General features: G+C 43.4%; 1 protein-coding gene across 1 annotated transcript in view; it reads left to right on the top strand.

Moving 5' to 3' along the window:
* The first annotated feature begins 14,856 nt into the window (after positions 1 to 14,856).
* Positions 14,857 to 21,617, top strand: part of PAXIP1 (PAX interacting protein 1) — a 32,508-nt gene continuing 25,747 nt past the window's right edge. Inside the window, exons 1-3 of the mRNA XM_032183128.1 lie at positions 14,857 to 14,962; positions 18,345 to 18,479; positions 20,352 to 20,395. Coding sequence (XP_032039019.1) covers positions 14,876 to 14,962; positions 18,345 to 18,479; positions 20,352 to 20,395 — 266 coding nt within the window. The 5' untranslated portion in view covers positions 14,857 to 14,875. The remainder of the gene's footprint in view (positions 14,963 to 18,344; positions 18,480 to 20,351; positions 20,396 to 21,617) is intronic.

Genomic DNA, 21,617 nt, shown 5'->3' with positions numbered 1-21,617 from the left:
CTTTATTTTTATTTATTATTTTCCTAATACCTCCTTCCTTCCCCCTTTGGTTCCTTGGCAGCATGTTCCATGCAGCAAGGTCTTCCTTGATTTGAGTTCCTTATCTCCACCCACCACTTTCTTTAGCATTCAAGACTGGTTTTGTTACTGTAACAAATCGACAGCACGTACAAAAATGAAACCACCAATGCCAGCCATCAAATGATGTCTTCAGTGGGAGATTTTTTTCTCGTCTTCCACCAGTAGCCCGATTTATTTATACACCTTTGGTTGCTGCCTTCTTCTCTGGAGATTTCTGAGCATCCGCAGCCACATCTCTACCATCTACCAGCCAGTGAGAGCATTGGCACGCTTGTACAGCTTTCCCAGCTTGGGTTTTGCTGATGAGCTTCTCAGATTAGTATTCACACGCTGTTTCCTTCCACGTGTGGAGTATTTTCTTCCCCCTGATTATTCGGCATACCTATATGTTTCCCTCCTCCTGCCTGCCCAGGTCACACAGATCAGAGCAGTGCTGGTGATTTCAGTAAGTTCTCAGTGCCATCAACGTGGCAGGCCTTCCACCGGTGTAAAGCTCATTAGAGAATACAGGAAAGCTGCAGAATGTTATTCATATTTCATATCCACGTTGCTTCTTCAGAGAGTGAGAGGCTCATACAAATGAGAGGAATTATTTAGAAGTCAGAAAAAAAAAAAAAAAAGGTAGATATGCATGCCCATGCAAGAAAAGTATTTGCAGACATCTCCTGCAGGCTGACAAAATCCTTGCCTCTCGAAGCAAACCTTTCTGGCTACCTGAACAGACAGTCATTTTTATAGGACCCCAAATATCCCTTCTCTCATAGATTTTGGCAGCATCGTGCTAAAAAATATTTTATTTTGGTTCCTTTCACTTCAGCAGGCACCTGATCAAGCTGTGTCTTCTTGTTACAGCTGTAAAACTCTGACCCTGTGGGATGAAAACAGTTGTATAAAAGTATTTTTTTAAGAATTTTTATTAGCAGCATGATTATTTTTGACAGCCAGTATTCATTGCTTTGACAGCAAAATGCTGCCAGACCTTCCTTAATTGTCTAGCAATGCATTTTATTACAAAATAGGTGATTTATTTTCTTCTGTCTGCTGGTCTGAGGGTCAAGGTTGGTAACCTGTAACTCAGGGGTGGTGAACCAGCCATCTGAGAGCTGCAGCAGCTCACCAAAGGTTCATGTTCAGCTTCAGCTCTGGGGACACGTCGTGTGGCAGTGGCAAAAACCTCGTGCAAGAGCTGGCGGAGGGAAAAGCACTGCAGCAAGAATGGCTGAGGCCTGCTGAGGCCTGCTCCTCTCTGCTACCCTGGGGTACAGCTGTGTGCCCACCTTTGTCTGGTCCCGCAGACAAATTCCCTACAGAATTTCAAGTAAATGTAGTCCAAATCTTCCATTTTGATGTCATTAAGTTCTTTCAGGGTTTCATGTGATCAAGCTTCACAGGGTGTCTTCATTAAAGTATTATCCGTCTGCACAGAAGATGCCTCATGGATTACTTTGAAAGATGAGCCTCGTTTTGAAAACAAATGCATCTCGCTGGGTTTTTTAAAAGGACTCTTCATCTGACCTGGTGCATGTTCAGAGCTTTCTGGAGAGACCGACGGTGCCTTTCCTCCTCCACACACTTCTCTGTCTTCCCTTCGCTGTGTGCTGAGGCCTCTCCTTTGTTCTGCTCCTTGCTGAGCACTGGAATAGTTAGCACTGGCTTTGAAACATCACCACTGGCAACTGACTCGTCAGTAGGCTTACAAGTGCCATTTTGTAATCGCAAGCAACAATTTTATAGAAAAATTGGGGAAAAAAAAGAGGAACCACTTAACATTTTGATGTTTTAAAGCCCTTCGTCCACCATTCACACATAGGAAGGAGACCTCCTGTCCTTCAGCTTTGACTCCTGGTGCTGGTCTCAGTCTTGTAGAGCTGCCCCCATGCACGTGCCCCCTCCTGTTTGGGTTGGTGACTGTCCTTCCCTTCCATCGTCCCTTCTGCACCTCAGCGGGAGCCTAGAAGTGGAGTCTGGGGCTCAACACATCATGTGAGAGAGGCACAAAGACAAATGCTCTCAGCTACAGTGCTCCTTCTCCATGTCTGTGAGGCTTTCTTGCAGTTTTTCTGGTTTTACAGCAGCGGTGATTCTAAGGAACCATAAATCCCCGTGTCCTTGCCCTGGATAATCCCTCCTGCCTGGCGAGAGGCATGCCCTATTAAGCACTGCCTTAGAGCGTCAGATTGATGGCAGCTGTTGCAAAAGAGCATCATGAGTTGTGGAGAACCACGAGGAGTTCATTAAGACGCTTCGTGCAAACAATGGCTGATAAATATCCAGCAGGACAGGTGAGGGTTAGTGCGGAGGTTTGGGTTGTGTAAACAGAGTTAGCCATCGAGACGTCTAGCACGGATTCGAAAAATTTATGGCAGCTGTTTTCTGTGGGCATCAGCAAAATAGATTTCCTGAAGCAATCCATGGATCTGACTGCATCTTTCCCATTGATTTCAGGGAGGATTATAATTTAAAATGCAGTAAGTTTTTTTTTTTCCTTTTTTATTTTTATTTTTTATTTGAATAAAGCTAAATGTATAAATCACACATCTCTAAATCCTCTGGAATACTTAGGAAATGTCAAAGAGACAACCCTATCTGTACTTTTTGGTTTTTAATCTGAAAAATAATATTCCTATCGTAGCTTTTACCCTTTCAGAATCAAGAGAGACGTGGGTGGGCTTTTGCTGTACAAAAGAAGGACAAACAGTCTCTGAGGTATGTTCAGCAAGCAATCAGGTTAGCCTATTAGGAGAAATTACCCTCTGTAAATTGAGATGCAGCAAACAACGACCTATGCGATACTGTTCTTGTCAGCTTAGGGTAAAGTGAGTTTGATTCACTTCCCTGCGTTCTTCCTTTTTTTTTTTTTTTTTTCATTGAACAAGAGTATGCCCATAAAACCAGAGAGATCAAGAGAGATAACCAGAGATATCAATTAGAGATATCAATCTCTAATTAATTAATAGACTTTTGGTATTTACTGACTGCAATGTGTATGATGTGTATGGGTGTGCGGCTCACTTTCCAGCAGGTAGGAGAGCCATGTGCCACCTAGACTCTTTTGGGGAGGGCAGATCTTTCTGTGCCCCGTGATGTATCTAAATATTTGCATTGATTAAATCCCAAATTGGTGATTTTGTCATTTGATTGTCGTGAACACTGTATGAAACAAAAATTATAAGTACGTACATATAAAGTGTGAAAAGTGCTGAGTGCTACAACTAGATGGTGTATGTCAGCCATTGGGATGTGTCCAGCGGGGCACTTCTTACATGTACTTATTTCAGGAACACATTCTCGTTTAAGATTGTGTTTAATTTCAGATATGTGGTTTAATCCTATGAAGAAAGAGTAGAATTGAAGGATAAAGAGTAGAATTTAAGGATACCCTTAAAGCTAAGAAGTGATTTTTGAATCTAACTCTGAAACAAAGCTTAGGAAAATTGTCACGAAATACAGAAAGCAAAAAAGCTTACACTGTAGAGAAATGTAACTATGGAAATATCCCTTCCCTTCTAGGAAAAAAGAATAGAAACATATCCAATTCCCTAAGCACGAGTGCAAGTAATGCCGAGGAAAAGACTGTGCTACATGTTTTGAATAAGTTAAATCAATTGACAGCTATCCAGCCACAGAGAAAAGGGATGTAATCGTAACTGTGAGCAGCAAAAGGGCTCTGCCTAATAGTTAAACATCGGGAAGTACCAGTGTGTCTAATAAAATGCAGATCTCATTATCTGTTTGTTATGTGCATCAGGAGATAACTCTTCGGGTTGAAAAGTATAAAAATTTGATTTAATTCCCTGACATTTTGGATACAACAGGGTCAGGTTGGTCTTGTAACAAATAACAGCTTGGGGCATATGGAAAGGAGTGTAATTGAAGATAAGGCTCCAGCAAGATGAGTGGAAAATGTAATGGAGTTCAAGGAGACATTAAACAAATGTATCCTGGCCCTCACACTGTAATCACCTACGTGTGCTGTAAGGCAAACAGCGAGGGTAATTGACACCCCGGAGAAAGATCATTACAGCTTTGGTGCCTTCTGCCTCACGCCACACTTTCTTCCATTCGCAACACTGAGAATTCAGACTTGGCAAGTCCTGGGCCCCCGAGGCTGCTCTGATTTATCCAGGGAACTCAGCGAGCTCTAAATAAACTCAGAGAGGTTTTCAGCCGCTTCTTTAAACATTAAACCTGTAGCTGCGAGTGTCAGGTGGGGTGTCGGAGGTTAAAAGTGACCAACGTGGAGAAGAGTGTGTCAGAAACCTCAGCGATGGAGGAGCAGGGTGGTCCTTTAAGCACTTTTGAGGGCTAACAAGTTCAGGCTGGAGTATGCCAAAATCAGGAGCAGCAAATTCTTCTCAGGCTGGCGTCCTGGAGAGGTTCAACATGATCACATTTTCTTGGGTATGGTACAGCAGTTGTCTATTTTTCCCCAATTTCTGGGCATTTTCAGCTATATCTGACTCGGCTGTAGGGACATCAGGGATATTGTAGAAGTGAAAGACCTTATAAGCCACCGAAGGAGCCATCCCGTGAACTTAATCCTTGCCAGGTCACGGAGGAACCAGACCTTGAGACATAAATCGATTGTAGGCTTTCTTGGTTCAGAGAGCTTTTTGTTCATACCGAGGGGGCTTCAGCTTGTCACACAGCATGTACTTCAAGTAGCCAGAACATTTGGGGATTTATTGAACCTTTGTTGTCCAGAAAGCTTCCAGGAAGCAAAAAAAGAGAGTCAGAGCCAAGAGTAGAAGCAGCGTGGCTGTGTTTGTGCTGAACTTGGCTCTAGTGAGGGAGGGCTTGATGGTGAGACCTGTTTCCTTGGATCCCAGCGCCCAGTTAGTAATTGAGATCATTAAAACAGACTTACTCTAGGTACCCAGTCAATAATTCTAATTTATTTTTTGCATTGAAGAGTGGCAGATAATTAAGGACCTAAGTAGTAATTGTGTTACTTCTTAATGTTTTCTGCTTGGCATACTAAAAAGGCAGAGAGTTCCACATATCAATCTCTAATTAATTAAGCTGGCTCTGAGGTCATGTTAAAATCATTGATCATCTAAGAGCAGCAGTGGATTCGTCATCTCCTGGTGTCTTCATACGAAGGTCCAATCTCTTTCTGGAAGTTCCACTTCAGCTACCCAGTCACTCAAGACACTCAGCTCAGAAAAAGACAATTTTGGATAAAATTGAAGTTCATTTCACTTGAAAATATATAAGAAATGAAAGCCAGGTTCCTTCCCCAGAAAAAAAAGTGACAGTCCGACCAGGCAGCAGCAGCTACTTGTCTGTGTACTGCGGTCACATCCACGTGTACATTCTGGGAGCTCCCAGAGCTGCAACCACACATGAATGACAAACGCAAGCAGCTTCTCTGTTTGCAGCTATCGTGGGCAGATAAGTACATAAACTGCTGTGGCTGTGTGTAAGCACGTGCAGGCACGCCTTTCTGCCACCCAGAAAACGCTGCTTTAAATTCAGGAATGCCACGAAGCAGAAATGTGCCACCAGATCGGCTCTGTTTTTAGAGGAAAACAACGGAGTGATCAATTCTGGTCCCTGTGCTACTCGGGGAGGTTAATCTAAGTGACCTCCTGGCCTTCCACGCTGTAAGTTTCAGGACCTGTTCTGAAGATGGTGGAGTTGCTCTGAATTTACATCAGCCGGGGAAAGTCTCCATGGCAGAAATGTTTTTCATTGGTTTTAGCGTGGACCCCATGGCTACGTGCGGATTTCTCTGGCACCACAGGCAGCCAGACAGGCTCGTGTAGCTGCTGCCCTCTGTCTCCCACTCCACGAACCCTGAGTCACCGCCTGTGCCGTGCCAGCACCGGGACAGTAACTGAGTCAGGAAAATGACCTACAGAAGAAAACAAACAGCCTTTTCTCTGTTCTCTTGCTGTTCTCAGCAAAATCAGCATGGGTCATCCCTGGGGCACCGACACATTTGTGTGAGCATAATGCAGAAAAAAGCACAGAGGTAGAAATGTGCAACCAGGACTGGGGATGTTTCGTGGTGGTTTATGTCAGTTTAAGTCGTATTGCAAGTAAGAGCCAGCAGAAGTTAGCAGTGGACAGTTTCCCCTCTCATCTCAGCAGCACGGGCCACTTTGTACTGTTTCATAAACCCAGGTTGAACTGGCTCAAGAAATTAAACCAGCAGATTCGTTTTCAGTCATTTTGGCTCCACGTCGGTCAGATTAGCAATTTATCTGTTCTTACTGCACTATTCTTTCTTGGTATTTTACAGTCAGGTGCAGAACTCTTTAAGAAAGTATTATAACATAATGCTACATATATATTTCATTCATATATATATATAACTACGTATGTGTATAGAAATTTTATATAGAGAAGGTTATTGGTAGCGTGAAGGAAAGACATAAAGAATCAGCCTCATTGACAGAAGATTCAAATTAGATATTGGGGAACCCTTTCTAGCCATAAGGAAATTTGACAAACTAGAACAAAGTAGCAGAAAGGCTGTGCAGATGTTATCACTGTAGGCTGTAAAGAAGAGGGGTTAACCAAGGGTTTCTCCTGCTCCCCAACACCCATGCTGGATGCTCCTCTCAGCTTTGTGTTTGGATATATTGCAGTTTTGAAGAGTCCATATATTTTATTCCTTTATTACCTAAAAACTGCCATGCAGCCCTCCCAGCAGACTGGCTTAAGGCACACCCCATGATAGCGTGATGCTACATTTGCAGGAGAGACAAAAATTCCCACGGCTAGTTTTGATCTGAGAGCAGGGGTGACTCGAGACAAGTGTAACTCTTACAATTACACTGCATGCGTTGCAGTACTCTGATAAAGGCATACCTTGCTGCAGCTCAGGGCTATTTTTCTGTCGTTGCAATGTGACACACTCCATCCTCGTTCACCTTTCCCTGTGGACTAATATGCCAGGCAATAGAAAGAAGTGTATCTCCTCCTTTAATGCTAAGCCTCACCTCTGACTAAAAAATGCCCTTATGTTAGATGTGTTAACAAGAGCGCTCTCCTCCCCTACCCTTTTATGCACACTTGTAGTAAAAGTACGCCTTATTACTTGGCATTTGCAAAACATCTTGTAACTATTATATTAAAAAAGAAAACTGTCAACCAAGTGACACAGCATTCGCAGTGTTACTCTGGAACTAGAAGAGAATCAAGAATGAAACGATCAGCTCCAAATCAGCCTTTTAGGATTCAGTGTTGCAGCACAGATAAAAAGAAAGCTTTTAATTATAAACCCTGTTTGCCTTTGCAAGCAGTTCCACTGAAGGAAAGAGGCAATCTGCACATTTCAAGCTGAGGTAGGGCCCTCTATTTATCTCTTTTGCATATTTTGGCTCAGGTTATAAAACCTGATTCTTATTCATGTTAAGGAATTGGTAGGGTGATAAGGCAGGAAGCTTGCCGTCCGTGACTTCTCAAAAATTTTCTAGACATGTTGAAGCTAACACCAGCTTTCTGTAAAAAAAAAAATAAAATAAATAAGGGTAATTTGTGAAGATATATTTTATTGGAGAAGTAACATCTAGAGAGCCAGCTGCTGCCACATAAGTATGTATTATTAACTCAGACCTGGGAAAAGCTTCTGCTCACTGGAGTAAAACAAATATACAATTTAATCTAAGCCCCAAATTTAATTAACTGCAAGAAAAAAAAAAAAAAAATTTTTTTTTTTTTCACAAGCAATTATGCATAAATATGATACTGTAGGTGCATATGAATTTTTCATAGAATCATTTGGGCACACAAATAAGGCATTTATGTAAACAAAGACTAATTGTCTGCACAAATCTTGTCAACTCAGTGGGCTTTCACTATGTGCAAGCAATGCCAGTTGCAAAGGACACATCATTTTACAGCTTTTTCTGAAAACATGATCCATAAACTTCTATGTGCAGACCTCTCAGAGTTAAGACATATTACTGTGCTTGGTGTTTTTATAGAACAGATAATGTGCTGCTGAGATCATTGTGGACTACAGCGATGTGCAGTCTCTGTTCAGTCTATCCACTAGAGTAACTAAGCCCAGAAATGAGCTCGTATTAAGGCATAATTGATCTCTCTGAGTGCTCGCTCCCATGGAATTACAGTGCCGTGGCTGCATCAGAGCAAAGACTGCACTTAAAATAAAGAGTCCAATCTTGGGTGTTTCTTGGGTAGATTAAGTTTTTGCCACGTGCTAAGCACCTCTGAAAAGGTTAAGTTGCTTTGAACTGGTCTCATCCCTCTGCACTGTGATCAGACCTACATTTATTCAGCAGGTGCTTGGCTTGGCACAGGAGCACACCACCACGTGACTGAGCATCCCGTTATGTGACGGGCACAAGTCCAGCGATGTGACAGGGAAAGCCTGCAAACCCTTCTGAAAGGAGATGAGATGAATGGGGAGAACGAATAATTAGAGGAAAATACATCATTATGGATCCAAGAGAGACACGGCAGCTGCTGCTCCGTGTCCCTAGGTCCAACCAGTAGTCAGGCTGAAGATGTATTTCCAGCAGGCACAGACAGAGAAGCATGGATGTACTGTATGTGTACGTATACACAGTGAGTCACAGACACGCTCAGAGCACTCACACAAACAAGTCCACTAGTGAGAAAAAATAATAATTATATATATATATTTTATATATAATATACATAAATAATATAAATAATATAAATAATATAAATAATATAACAAACAAACAAATAAATAAATAATAAGTGTGTATATATATATATATATATGTATAAGGTGGCCCCCACCAGCAGCTGGTCTCAAACACTCAGTCTGCCCAGTAACTGGCCACTTTATCCCAGTTTCCCCAGTTGCTGGCATCTAGACATACAAGCCCCTGAGTTCCCAGGTCCCATAAGTAACCCTGCTTGTGCTCTCACCCCTGAGAAGTTCAGGGGTGCCCTCAAAGCCACAGCTGGCCCCTAGAGACCCACTCACCCCCTTGCTCCCAGGCCACTTTACCTATTTATGGGCTGGTCCTGCCTGATCTCTGCTCGTGGCCCCACACTTGCACTCCCATGCTTCAGTCACTAGGGATACACGGCTTCTCCAGCCCATGGCCTGACCCCAGCTGCTGCACTCCACACACACTGCACACACAGATTAGCGTTAGGAAGGAACTTTACAGGAGGGCAGGACAGCCTGTGCTGATGCGCAGCCGCTATTTGTATGTGCCCAGCCATTTTTAACCCCTCACCCCTCTTTAAAATATAAAATATCCCACTCTTGCTTCTCCCTAAAGAACCTAAACCCCTCCCTTTGCTTCCCTCCCCTAAGTATCCTATAATAAATGCTGTGCAATCCCAAACCTCCTTTTCCCCTGCACCCCATCATGTATCCCACCCCAAAGCAGCAACTTGCCTCGGTCCAAACGATGATGCGGGGAGCTGTTCCCCACGATTTGTGGTGATGGGTGTCATGCCTGTACAACGGGGCTGTGCTGGGACAGCCCTGGGCAAGGCGCTGGTTCCTTGCTTTGGGCTCCCACCTGCCTCTGTGCCCCTGTGCTCCTCATCCTTGTGCAGATGTAGGTGAGCACTTTGTTCTAGAGCTTGTTACAACCAAGCAGACCAGCCCACTGATTTGACTTAATTCTGCGTGCTGACCTTTAAGCAGAATCCAAAATGTATTTTTTTGGCAAATACAGGGGATGTTTGCCATGTTCAGTAGCATACTTTGTCAAGATACTTTTCTGTTCTTATGGATTGCAAAACTAGATTGCATACATGATGCAGAAAATTGAGTTACTCGTTTTTGTTAGAAGTAGTGTAATTAGTAGAAATTAAATAACTTGTTGGCAGATGACTCACTAAATACATAAAGAAGTAAAAAAATATGTTCATTAATTTTATTCTCCAGGGAGACCTTAGAGCAGCCTTCCACTACTTAAAGGGGTCCTAAAAGAAAGGCGGGGAGGGACTCTTTGTCAGGATATGTAGCGACAAGGGGTAACAGCTTTAAGGTAAACAAGATGAGATTAAAATTAGACATTAGGAAGAAATCCCTCACAATGAGGGCAGTGAGGCCCTGTCCCAGGCTGCCCAGAGGAGCTGTGGCTGCCCCATCCCTGGCAGTGCCCAAGGCCAGGCTGGATGGGGCTGGGAGCAGCCTGGGCTGCTGGGAGGGGGCTGGCAGGGGGTGGCACAGGTTGGTCCTTTGCCAACCCAAACCATTCTGACTCTGTGACTACAATTTTTAGATGATAATTAAAGGGAAGAATTACCACCCCCCTACCACCAGTGTCACCACTAAGCCATGTCCCCAAGCACCACGTCCAACCTCTCCTTGAACACCCCTAGGGATGGGGACTCCACCACCTCCCTGGGCAACCCGTCCCAATGCCTGACTGCTCTTTCTGAGCAGAAATGTCTCCTCGTTTCCAACCTGAACCTCCCCTGGCACAACTTGAGCCCATTCCCTCTGGTCCTATCACCAGTTACCTGTGAGAAGAGGCCGACCCCCAGCTCCCCACACCTTCCTTCCAGGTAGCTGCAGAGAGCATTGAGGTCTCCCCTGAGCCTCCTCTTCTCCAGACCAAACACCCCCAGTTCCCTCAGCTGCTCCTCACAGGACTTGTGCTCCAGGCCCTTCACCAGCTTCATAGCTCTTCTCTGGACATGGTCCAGGGCCTCAATGTCCTTCTTGTAGTGAGGGGCCTAAAGCTGAACACAGCACTTGAGGTGCGGCCTCACCAGAGCAGAGCATAGGGGGCACTAGGACACTTCTAGGTGTCTAGACTGCAACCATAGAGACCATACAGAGAACGTATGCATCCAGTGTCCATATCCACCTGTGAAGTAGGAGAAGAGGGAAGAAATTTCTTTTATGCTGTTCAGGAACAGTAAGAGAGACCTGAATGTCCCTCTCCCTCATCCAAGGTCAGGGCTTCAACTTTACCTTTGCTTTCTACAATTGAATTTATAAAACAGATTAATTTTGGTAAAGCTGTTTTAACCAATTCTTAACCTCTATTCCTATAGATGGTATTAAACTTAATTTTCCCTTCCCTTCCCTTCCCTTCCCTTCCCTTCCCTTCCCTTCCCTTCCCTTCCCTTCCCTTCCCTTCCCTTCCCTTCCCTTCCCTTCCCTTCCCTTCCCTTCCCTTCCCTTCCCTTCCCTTCCCTTCCCTTCCCTTCCCTTCCCTTCCCTTCCCTTCCCTTCCCTTCCCTTCCCTTCCCCTTTTCTTTTCTTTTCTTTTCTTTTCTTTTCTTTTCTTTTCTTTTCTTTTCTTTTCTTTTCTTTTCTTTTCTTTTCTTTTCTTTTCTTTTCTTTTCTTTTCTTTTCTTTTCTTTTCTTTTCTTTTCTTTTCTTTTCTTTTCTTTTCTTTTCTTTTCTTTTCTTTTCTTTTTTTTATAATTGTTCAAAAAGAACAATTCTGGTTAAGGATATTACTATATACCTAGATTAATGGATAACTTTTTCCAGAAAGCTGCTTCTTCAATGAATTTCAGCATTTTGCAGTATGCTGACCTTGTATCACTAATATCTGGTATGTTGTAGAGGGTTTTCAAATTGATAGGATTCAAAATACCACATTTCTCTCATATTCTTTTGATTCGATTAGCTGAAGATCCAAAGTGGCCCAATCAATGGCACAGTTTGAGCTAAAGCTTTGGGAAAGGGAATTGTTATTAAAAATCATGTTCAAAGCACTGGTTGTTTGCATTACACTTCTTTGTCAGTATAAGCACAGTGCCTGATTTGAAATAATTTAAATATTTGCAATCTTTGAGTTGTATGAAGAACTAAAAATACTGTGGATATGGTGAACCCAAAGGATAGGAAGACCAGGGGAACTCATTATAGTGACAAAGAAAGTAGGCCGAGGAGAGAAATCAAGAGGATAAATCATTGTGGCTTTCTTTCTGTGGAATGGGAATATGCAATGGCATATGAGATTAGATGTAAAGAAAGTACTCGTATGAGATGGGGCAATTTAGCAATCACACTAGGAAAGAAGATGAAGCCAAGTAATGAACGACATCATGAAGAGAAAAGAATTCAGAGAAAAATGTGAAACAGAAACCTGAAAGACAGAGATATTTATGAAAGTAAAGAGGTGAGAATTACCCATGCTGGAAGATGAAGATGATTACAGAGGCACTGAAACCCAAAAGGAAAGAAACTTCCAGAAGCAATAGTGTTAATGAAAAGGAAAGAAAATGAAAGGAAAAAAAAATATTTTTCTCTAGAAGAATGAAGTTCAAAGTAGTTCTTAGAGTTAAAATGGATCAAAAAGGGAGTTAGAAAGAGAGGAAACTACGTAACAAAGAAAGCAAGGGCTGGACTTGTGGGGTGCTGGATGGTGTCCTTATGTAAAGGAAAGCAAAACTTAGGTGTTTCAGTTGGATTCTGGGGGCTGAAGCTGGTTGTTTCAGCTCAACAAAGATCAGACAAGCTATAGGTGTGTATATATATATATATATATACACACACATGTGCTAAGCAAGTTTTATTGCGAGCTATTTACATATATACCAACCCCAGTGCGATGACAGAGGTACAGATGAGTGCGGTGCATTCCCCAGTCATTGCCTTTCTAGGGCAAGGAGTTGGCAGACCCACTGCTTGAATGGGTCTCCGCATTGAGGCAATGTTGGCCTCAGTAGCACATCTGCATCTCCTTCTGGAGAGTTCTGATTTTATCCCCTCCTACCTGGCAGCTATTCTGACACATGGGGCCAAAACATGTCCTAAGGGCTGCCAGGTGTTGTATAAGCATCTCCTAGGTGTTGTGTAAGCATATCTACAAATGCACATGCGCACCATTTGAGTTGGGGGCTGCTCCGGCCCCACAGGAGTCACTACTTCATCCTCCATCATCTTCTTCTTTTGTCCCTTAGCCAACCTGTCCAACTGCAAAGGTCACGGGCATGAGCCAAGCCGCAAAGTTTCATCAGCTGTGCAACATTTCCGCCAACATTGTCCCAAAAGCTTGGTTAGTTCCACATTTGTCTTCCTCTTTACTTTGCATACATCCTCGGCAACCTACACTCATGCATCACATGCTTAAGGATGAGCTGTTCCAAACAACACGATTATAATTATCAGGTCACCATGTTCTTACACACTCAGGGAAGTGTTTTTCAAAAACAGTCCAGAAAATACTTGGGGCAGAAGAAAATGAGCCTAAACAAGAGTCAGTTATTAGGAAAGATAGAAAGTGAGATGAGGATATGAATTAGTAGCTAAAGAGGATAGGCTGAGATAAGCAGATGATTATTCATACTTTCTCCTGTACTATGAAAAAGGTGTATCATATAGAAGTTTAATGGCTTTTTTTACCTCAGTTTTCAGTAAAAAAAGTAAATGGTAATCAGGGAGCTAATAAAGCAAAACATACAACCAAAGGAAAAGATCACCTTCTGAAATAGGAAAAGAAATGGTCATAGCAAACTTTGATAAGTGTTGCTAACTTATCTGGAGTAGAAAGGGGTAAATGTCATGTGAAGATCCAAAGAAACAGAAAAAAGGCAAATAAAATTAATTCCTTGAAAAAGAATAAAAAGGAAGCCAGGAACTTGTATACTATAAATTTCACTTAAACTCTTAGAAAAATAATGGATAAATAATGCATTATTTGCAAACAGATTACTAGTTTCTACCAGGTATGTTTCAAGAATAGATCAGGTTAAATACATCTAATTTTCTCCTGGGAAAGGCATCGTAGATAGGACCCCCACAATAGATGTCCAGTGCTTTTATCTCAGCAAGCCTTTTGATGCCATCTCAAAGCATTGCTCTTCGGTATGGGAGGGATATGTCTATAGGAACTAGATGATCTTTGAGGTCACTTCTGACCCAAGTCATTCTATGATTCTATAATATGAGGTATCCAAAACTTCTTTGGAAAGCATATGAAGGGTGGGGGAAGTGAGGTTTACGGACGCTAATGCACGGATTATGCACATTAACGCACGGATGTGTAAAATATGCCAGATGAGAGGCTCTGAAAGCGCTCTGATGACTATAAAGGGTGCTAATTTCAATTTTCTGACCAGTTAATGTTAGTTACCATGCATCCCCCTCTAAGTTTGAGTGGTTTAGTATCAACACAGGTTCTCTGAGAAGGCTTTGGAGGGAAAAACTCTGTTTAGGTAGCATTCAGAAAGTTTATTAATGAGTTGGATGTTAGAATACATGGTGCGGAGACTGTATTTGCACTGAACCCCGTCAGGGAGGGAACTGCGCCCTCAGCGCGGGGAGCCCGCGGCTCCCTCCCCTCAGCCTCCCTGAGGGGCCCGTAACGGTCCTCCCTCGGGGGGCGTGGCTTGGGAGGAGGGGGCGTGGCCTCGGCGCACCCGGGGGCGTGGCCAGATGGCGGCGCGCTCCCTTCACCCCCCTCCCCCTCCCGTCGCCTGCTCGCTGATGGGCGGGTCCGGGTATCCCCGCTGCCCGCCTCTGTCGTCGCGGGCGAGTCCATCGCCTTCCGTAACGTGGGGGGGGACAGCCCGGCCCGGATACCACATCCCGGGACGGTTCGGAGACGGGAGGAGCAGCGGAGGTAGCGGCGGCGGAACGGCGGCGGCCGGCGCCCTGCTGCAGAAGGGACGGCAGCTCGGGATTGGGGAGCCGCGCAGACGAACCGGCTCTCCCCTCCCCCCTTCGCCCCCCCTACGTCCCGGCGGGGGATGGTGCGTCCCGCAGCGCGCGCCTTGCTCGCGCGGTTCGGCGGCGGGGGGAGGGGACGCGCCGTGAGGGAGACCCGGGCCCCGCAGGGCTCCTCACGGGGACGGCGCACCGGGGGGGGGTCGGGGGGGTGGCGCCGCCGCCACCTCGGCGGTCCCGACGGCCGGCACCATGTCGGCGGACGAGGACGAGCTGAAAGTCCCGGAGGATATGTTCAAAGACGTCAAGTTCTTCACCGTGGGGGACATCGACCCGAAGGTACCGGCTCCCCCCCCCTTTCCTGTCACCCCCCCCCCCCCCCGTTTTATGAGGGGGGGGCAGAATGGAACCTTCCAGCCCCCCGCCCCCCCTTTCCCTTTGCGCGGGCTCGGGGCTCGCGCGCCGCACCCTGAGGGGAGGGGGGGGGGAGCGCGCTCCCGCCTCCCCTCAGGGACCGTTGAGGGGGGTGGGGGGCGACCGTTAACGGCCGTTCCCGCCGCCGCCACCGCCATGGGAGCCTCGGGCCGGCGGCGCAGGCCCCGTAGCAGCCCTGTGAGGGGAGGAGGGGCGGGCAGAGGGATTTCCTGCGGGAGACGGGGCCGGGGCGGCGGGGGGGAGCGGCGGGGACCCCCCCCGGGGCGCTCCGTACCGCCCGCCCGGCCGCCTCCCGTCAGCGCCCCGCCCGCCTGTTCCCCCCCCTCACACCTCTCCCGCCCTGTGGTGCGAGGCTCCCGGCTCCCCTCGGCCTTGTGGGGTCGGGTTGTGTGGGAAATAAATAAAAAAGTTTCCGTGTTTTGGCCGCTCGTGGTGCTTTGGGACGGCGGCGGGGTGGGAAGGGGTTCCACGGGGAAGTTAAAAGGGGTTTCTGCCCTGGGTGCTGTGCTCCAGTCGGTGCTGGGCACCCGGGTCCTGCAGCTCCTGACCTGTTGAGTTGTTTTTTGTCCCCAAAACAACAGGATTATACCTCAAAAACAGCCCCGCTCTGCACTTAAACAGGAAAAAAACACCAACCTGAAGTCCTCAGACATGAAATATTTGTAAATGTGTCTGAATAACAACTATCTAAAACTATAGCAGCAACATTATCATATATATAAAGATGACTGCAAGTAACAACGGGGCTCTGGTAGATCAGATTTTACATGAATAGCGTCCCAAAAGGCACCTCGTTCGGTTTGTGTTGACACAGCGAGGCAGTCAGCAGCACTGCCACGGAGCGAGTAACCAGGCTTTCCTTTCAGCAAGTTTTCACATGTGAAGTTTCATTCCTGTTTCATTCCTCATAGCACTTAATGTCACTGCCACGAGGCTCCAGCTCGCTCTGATCACGCACACGAAATTCTCACCCATTTGCGGGTGGCTTTTCTGGGTTGCAGGTTGACTGTAGCCTTGATAGTTTTTATAAAAGTTGCAAGTATATTTGAAGTTTTTACTTCCTTTTTATACCAATGGATGTTAGGATGAGTTTGAAAAGAGATCTCCTCCTTCATCTTTTGGGGATGAGCGCTCTTTGAGCAGCTTATTTCTAAATGTTTTCTCCGAACATCAGTTATCTTAAATACTGGAACAGGCCTAGCACAAGCGAGCACTCTGATCAAAACAAATCCAAGAGTAAGAAAGAAAAAAACCCAAATCATAGTATATTCAGGTGAATAACAGCATACCCACTACCTGTTAAAATGTATACAGCATAAACTAGAAGGGAAACAAAAGTCTGGAATCGTGCCTGGATGTTCTTTGGCAAATGAGGGAGAACTGGGCTGCTGGCACTTGTCTGAGCCCATTCCTCTGGGATATGCACTTGGCTGTCCTCACCTGACGGAGGCGATAACTAGATGTCAGCTATTAGGATTATTTCTTTTAATAAAAGCTTTTCCTGCTTTCCTAAAAGATGTGAAGCCAAACTGTCGAGCTTTGGTCGGACTGGTTAAAATCAATATCAAAGAAAGAGAAAATAACGCCTTGTAGCATGAGGACTTTGAGCAGGGTATTTGGCTTCTGGTTATCTCATTTTATTATTATTATTTTATGCCCATTGCCTGACTTCAAAGGTTCAAACTCTTCCTGTTTCTTCTAACTCAAGATTTAGTGGGAGATAAGGAAGAGGGAATTTATATGCCCCAAAAATGGAGATTCTCTGAATGGGTTTAAGCTGGCGTCTGAAGTGCAGGACCATATTGAGGCTTGCCAGTGTTTTATTGCCTGGTTACAGCTGCAGGCATGCAAGCACTTACACAGGGAAGATCTTTCAGTACAACTTCACAGTTTTGCCACTACTTCAGCTGAAGAAGTCACATGCTCTGGGAAGAGTTTTGAAGCTGACATAAGCCACGTTATATTAAATGTCTTTTCTGAACCACTTTAATCATGGGGCACTATCATTCATCACAGTTACGGTGTTTAGGCTTAAACCTGATGCTAGCAGAACTTTTTGCATGAGCAACTCTTTGCAGCATTGTTTTGATATTAAAAAGTCTTATTTCTGCTTCATTAGTTGCAACTTCTTCCTCATGCTGTCAGGTTGGGATGCACAGCTTTCATTCCAGTCTCCTCTTTTTAGTGTCCACATAAATATAGACAGGCAAAGGGGATTTGGGGAGAGCTGTGCAGGACAATGAGCTTGTGTCCTCCTCCTTGGGAATGTTTTTAAATTTCTACTATTTTCAAACACTTTATTTTGATTTAATGTTTTCCATTGGAGTTGCAGCACCAGTAATAAAGTTTTACCAGTAGTAAAACTACTAATTTCTCAATAATAAAAGAAAAGAATAATCTGAATTGAAATTTTCAGCTTTGAACTCCAGACTTTTTTTGATCGTTTTCCCCCCTCTTCACCCTCCCAGCCTTCTGTGCTACTTTTATTGTCATACAATTGAGTCCCGTTTAGTATGGGCTGGACTGGACTCATCGCACAGACCTCTACAATTGAGCTGGGAGAATGATAACATTTAAACCAACACTTTCTGTATTGGCCTTTTAAAAACAGGAACAAGATGTGTTTTGTAAGTGGTAAGAGGTTTTGCATTTTCTGATATTGAAATACTCTTAATCCTCTATCAATTCTTTTCCCAATGCAGCAGCCCTTTGTTAGAAGTTGCCCCTTCTCAGGACAGTGGTTTTTTTTTTTTTTTTTTTTTTTTTTTTTTTTTTTTTAATTGCAAATCCTACTAATACCCATTTTTTTTAATCTGTGTTTGCCTTTTTGCTTTTTTTTCACATGTTGCTTCCATAGCTACTGACTTGGTTACTTTTCCTTTCTGTACTTTGCTCAACGTATATTCAGAGGCTTCTGAAGCTAACAACTGGAAAATCAAAGGCAAAGGAGAGGGGATTTTTTAGTCTGCCTGAGAAAAACTAGATTTTGAAGGAATATATGTTTTGGAAAAATGTAGAACATCCCAATTCCTATGCAAGCCTAAATTACTTTGGAAAGTAAACCTCCAGCTTCAGTCATTAAAATGCAGCAGAGTTACAAACTGTTGGAAATCAAGATTTAAAAGGGATGCATTTGCCTACCGCAAAAAGAGTGCTCTCTGCTTGTACAGAACAAGAAAGCTGTACTCGTTCCTCTAGACCGCTAAAAAGTCTTCTCTCTTTATTGTTTTTCTCAAATAAAGGGGATAATAATCATTTGCTTCTCCTTGTTCTCTTTTGGGTTTAGGTTATTCAGCTTCTGAAGGCTGGGAAAGCCAAGGAGGTGTCTTACAATGCACTTGCTTCTCATATTATTTCGGAAGACGGGGACAATCCAGAAGTTGGAGAATCTCGTGAAGTTTTCGATCTGCCAGTGGTAAAGGTGAGTGGCTCAGCCGGAACCTTGGTTAAGTACTGACACAGACACTTCGTTGTAACACAAAGTATTCCTCTGCAGATAATGTCCAAAGGAAATGTATCTTTAACATTTTTTATTCTTGTTTCATGAACTTTTATCCTGAGTTGTAGACATCTGTTACAAGTGGGTCCTCTCCTTTCTCTCTCTCATTACTCTGTATCTGTTATCTCTCCATATTTTGTTTGTTTTACTGTTGTGTGTGTGGTCCATTCCCTGTTTTTCTCTCCTGCCTGGCAGTTCCTCCTTCAGTCTTCTGTGACATCGTGGCCTGTGCAGGTTGACTTTAGAGATGTTTCTGATGGGAAAGTTTATAAGTTTCTGGCAATGCAAAAAAAAATAAATTGTAAATATAAATAATATTTTTTTATGTCTTTTTTTTTTTTTTTAACACATAATTGGGAACGTGCAGAATGGTTTACTGGGTTCTGCTTATGTGTATGGTGTTAATTTTAAACAATAGAAGTGCTTAGAAAAAAAACTTCTTCCCCTCTTCGTTTTATATTTTTCTGAAAATTGTTGGTATTTTGTTTTTCCAGTGAGTTTACAGGCTTCATATTTGAAAATGTGAGCTTGTTGTTCTGCAAGTCACAAATGATTAAAAAAAAAAATCATTATTATTTCTCTGCCAGTACATGGTTTTGGGTTATTGTGTCCATATGGTTGCAGGTGACAGTAGTGAATTCTGATGGCTTGTAGCATGAGAGTTCATCTGGCAGTGTAGAAGTATGAATTAACAAATTCCCCAAAATTAAGGGTGCTTAGCTTGAGACCTTATGGTTATAGTGGGTGTGCTGATTAATTTTAAGCTGAGCTCCTATTTTTAATATCTACCCCTTAATAAAAGGGGTTTTGTGGCATATTTTCAGTCTTATAAACAAGAAGACTGCAGCCACTCTCGTGGGAAGGGAGGGCATCAGTGTCCTAGCAATGCCTTCTGCTGTCAAATTCCTTTTACTTAAACAATTTAATTTTCTTTTGGAGCACTTCTAACTAAGTTTTCTTTCGTTTGCCAAAAAAAAGACAGCAGGTCTTTCAGTGATGTCACTTAGTTGGACCTGAAAACATCACAGCATGATCTATAACCAAGAAGATTAGACTTAATATCGAGGGAGTGGGAGTTAGAGGCGAAGGTAGCTTGCTACGGAGAGAAAAGGGATGGAGAGTAAGGAAGAGAAAAATTTAAGGGAGAAAAATCTCACTTTCTTTTTTTTTTTTAATGAAGTCAAATATTGAATTATTATTTTTAATACATTTTTTTAAGGGAGAGAGAATAGCCGGAATTGGGGCACCATAAACATGGTTACCACAATATATGCGTGTGTGTATATATGTTTATATGTATATATTTGTTTTTTGGAGGAAAAATTATGTCATATTGAATGTGATGTCATTCTTTCCCCCTTTTCACTTCTAAACTGTATGAGACCCCTTTCTGTGTAAGATTATAGTTCCTCACTCCTTGGTCATGAGTGTAAGGCAGGGGATGTTGGCTGTTTGTTTTTTTTTTGTTATTGTTTTGTTTTTCAGAGCAGGGAGAACTTAAAAAGGAGAGCATATGAATAAATACTGTAAACAGTGTTCAAGGAATTATAGAAGGACAAGAAAACTGTTCCCATATTACTGCATGATCTTTGAGAAGTCTTTCTTAACTTTTACAAATCAATCAGAATGGTTCTTTTGTTAGGCCTTAGTAAACTCTCTGTAAAACACTTAGACTCTAAAGCTGAGAGATGCAATGTAAATTCAAACTAGGTGTAGTACAAACTTAGACATGACCTTATATTTCATTCATGCAGGCAGAGTTTTTTTTAACATTTTACATTTCTTATTTTTCAGCCTTCCTGGGTGACCTTGTCTGTTCGCTGTGGAGCTCTTCTACCGTATCCTTTAAGTTCAAATTTGATGAAGTTTTGTAGCAAATGTGTTAAAATAGGGAGCATCCAGTCATTAAAGGCGTATGTATGTACATGTATGTGCATCTTACATTTTTAAAATGATAGGATGGGTGTTGCCTGCAAGGATCGTAGCATGCTTGGAGCTTCTTTGTTTTACTTTGCTTTTCTTCTCCCTTGGGCTATTTTAGCTTCTTAAAAGAAACTTGCAAGAAAATTGTCATCAAATGGACTCAACCATTTTAGCTGGAAGTTGATAATTAACTGTGAGAATCTGGAAAAAATGCTGGAATGCAGTAAGGGGGCAAATGGTGGTTCTGAGTAGAATGGTCCATTTACTGCCTTTTTGAGAAACGAAACAGAGAAGAAGCACACAGTAACTCATCCATACTCTGTGTTATAAATGACACTTTTTTAACAAATAGGGGGAGTATTTCTGTTACTGGAGTAGTCTGTCCATGCCTTTGGCAGACGCTTGTTGTTCATTTTGGTTAGATTTATGCTTAACTTGTTTGGAGCATATGGATGGTGTAGTTCATTTTACCATTTATTATGGTTTCATCTTAGTTTCAGTTTTTCTTTGGATCACAGGAATGATGATTGGCTGTTGTTATAGAAAGAAACTCGTGCATCTTTTCCCTCAGACCATTATGATAAGGACTGTGGAGATGGAGAAGCTGGAGCAGAGCAGTACGTTCCAGTACAGATACCACCAGATGATTGCACTGAACAGTGCCAAGCCTAGGGAGGAATGCTCTCAGGCAGGAGATCTCATTTCGGAAGGGTAGTGGGTGGTGGTGTCCGTAATGGAAAACGAGGTGGTATAACCAAGAATCCAGGTGCTCGTATTAGGGATTCAGGTCTTAATGTGTCTCAGTCATTTATGATTGGAGTTTTATGCTTAGTATTTCAAGGTACATGTATATGCCTTTGTATCTCACTGTGTCTTGTCTGTTTTGAAGATACCCTGTATATTCTCTGCATCCCCAAGAGAATTAACCTCAAAGAGTGAGCTGTAGGAAAGGAAAGCATTGAATCAGAAAGAAATATATATTGAGGTCTTTACAGGTGTTCTGATTGATCAACATGTCAAATAGGTTTCACCAGTGAGCACGAAACACTTGCCATAGTCGTGGGCAATAAGCTGACCCAAGGAGAAGAAACTTTTTCGTAAATGACTTGGCTTCCGAATGGAAAAGATACACCAAAC

This window comes from Aythya fuligula, chromosome 2, assembly GCF_009819795.1.
Source record: "Aythya fuligula isolate bAytFul2 chromosome 2, bAytFul2.pri, whole genome shotgun sequence".
Classification (NCBI taxonomy): domain Eukaryota; kingdom Metazoa; phylum Chordata; class Aves; order Anseriformes; family Anatidae; genus Aythya; species Aythya fuligula.
This window is presented reverse-complemented; position numbering and strand designations above follow the sequence as displayed.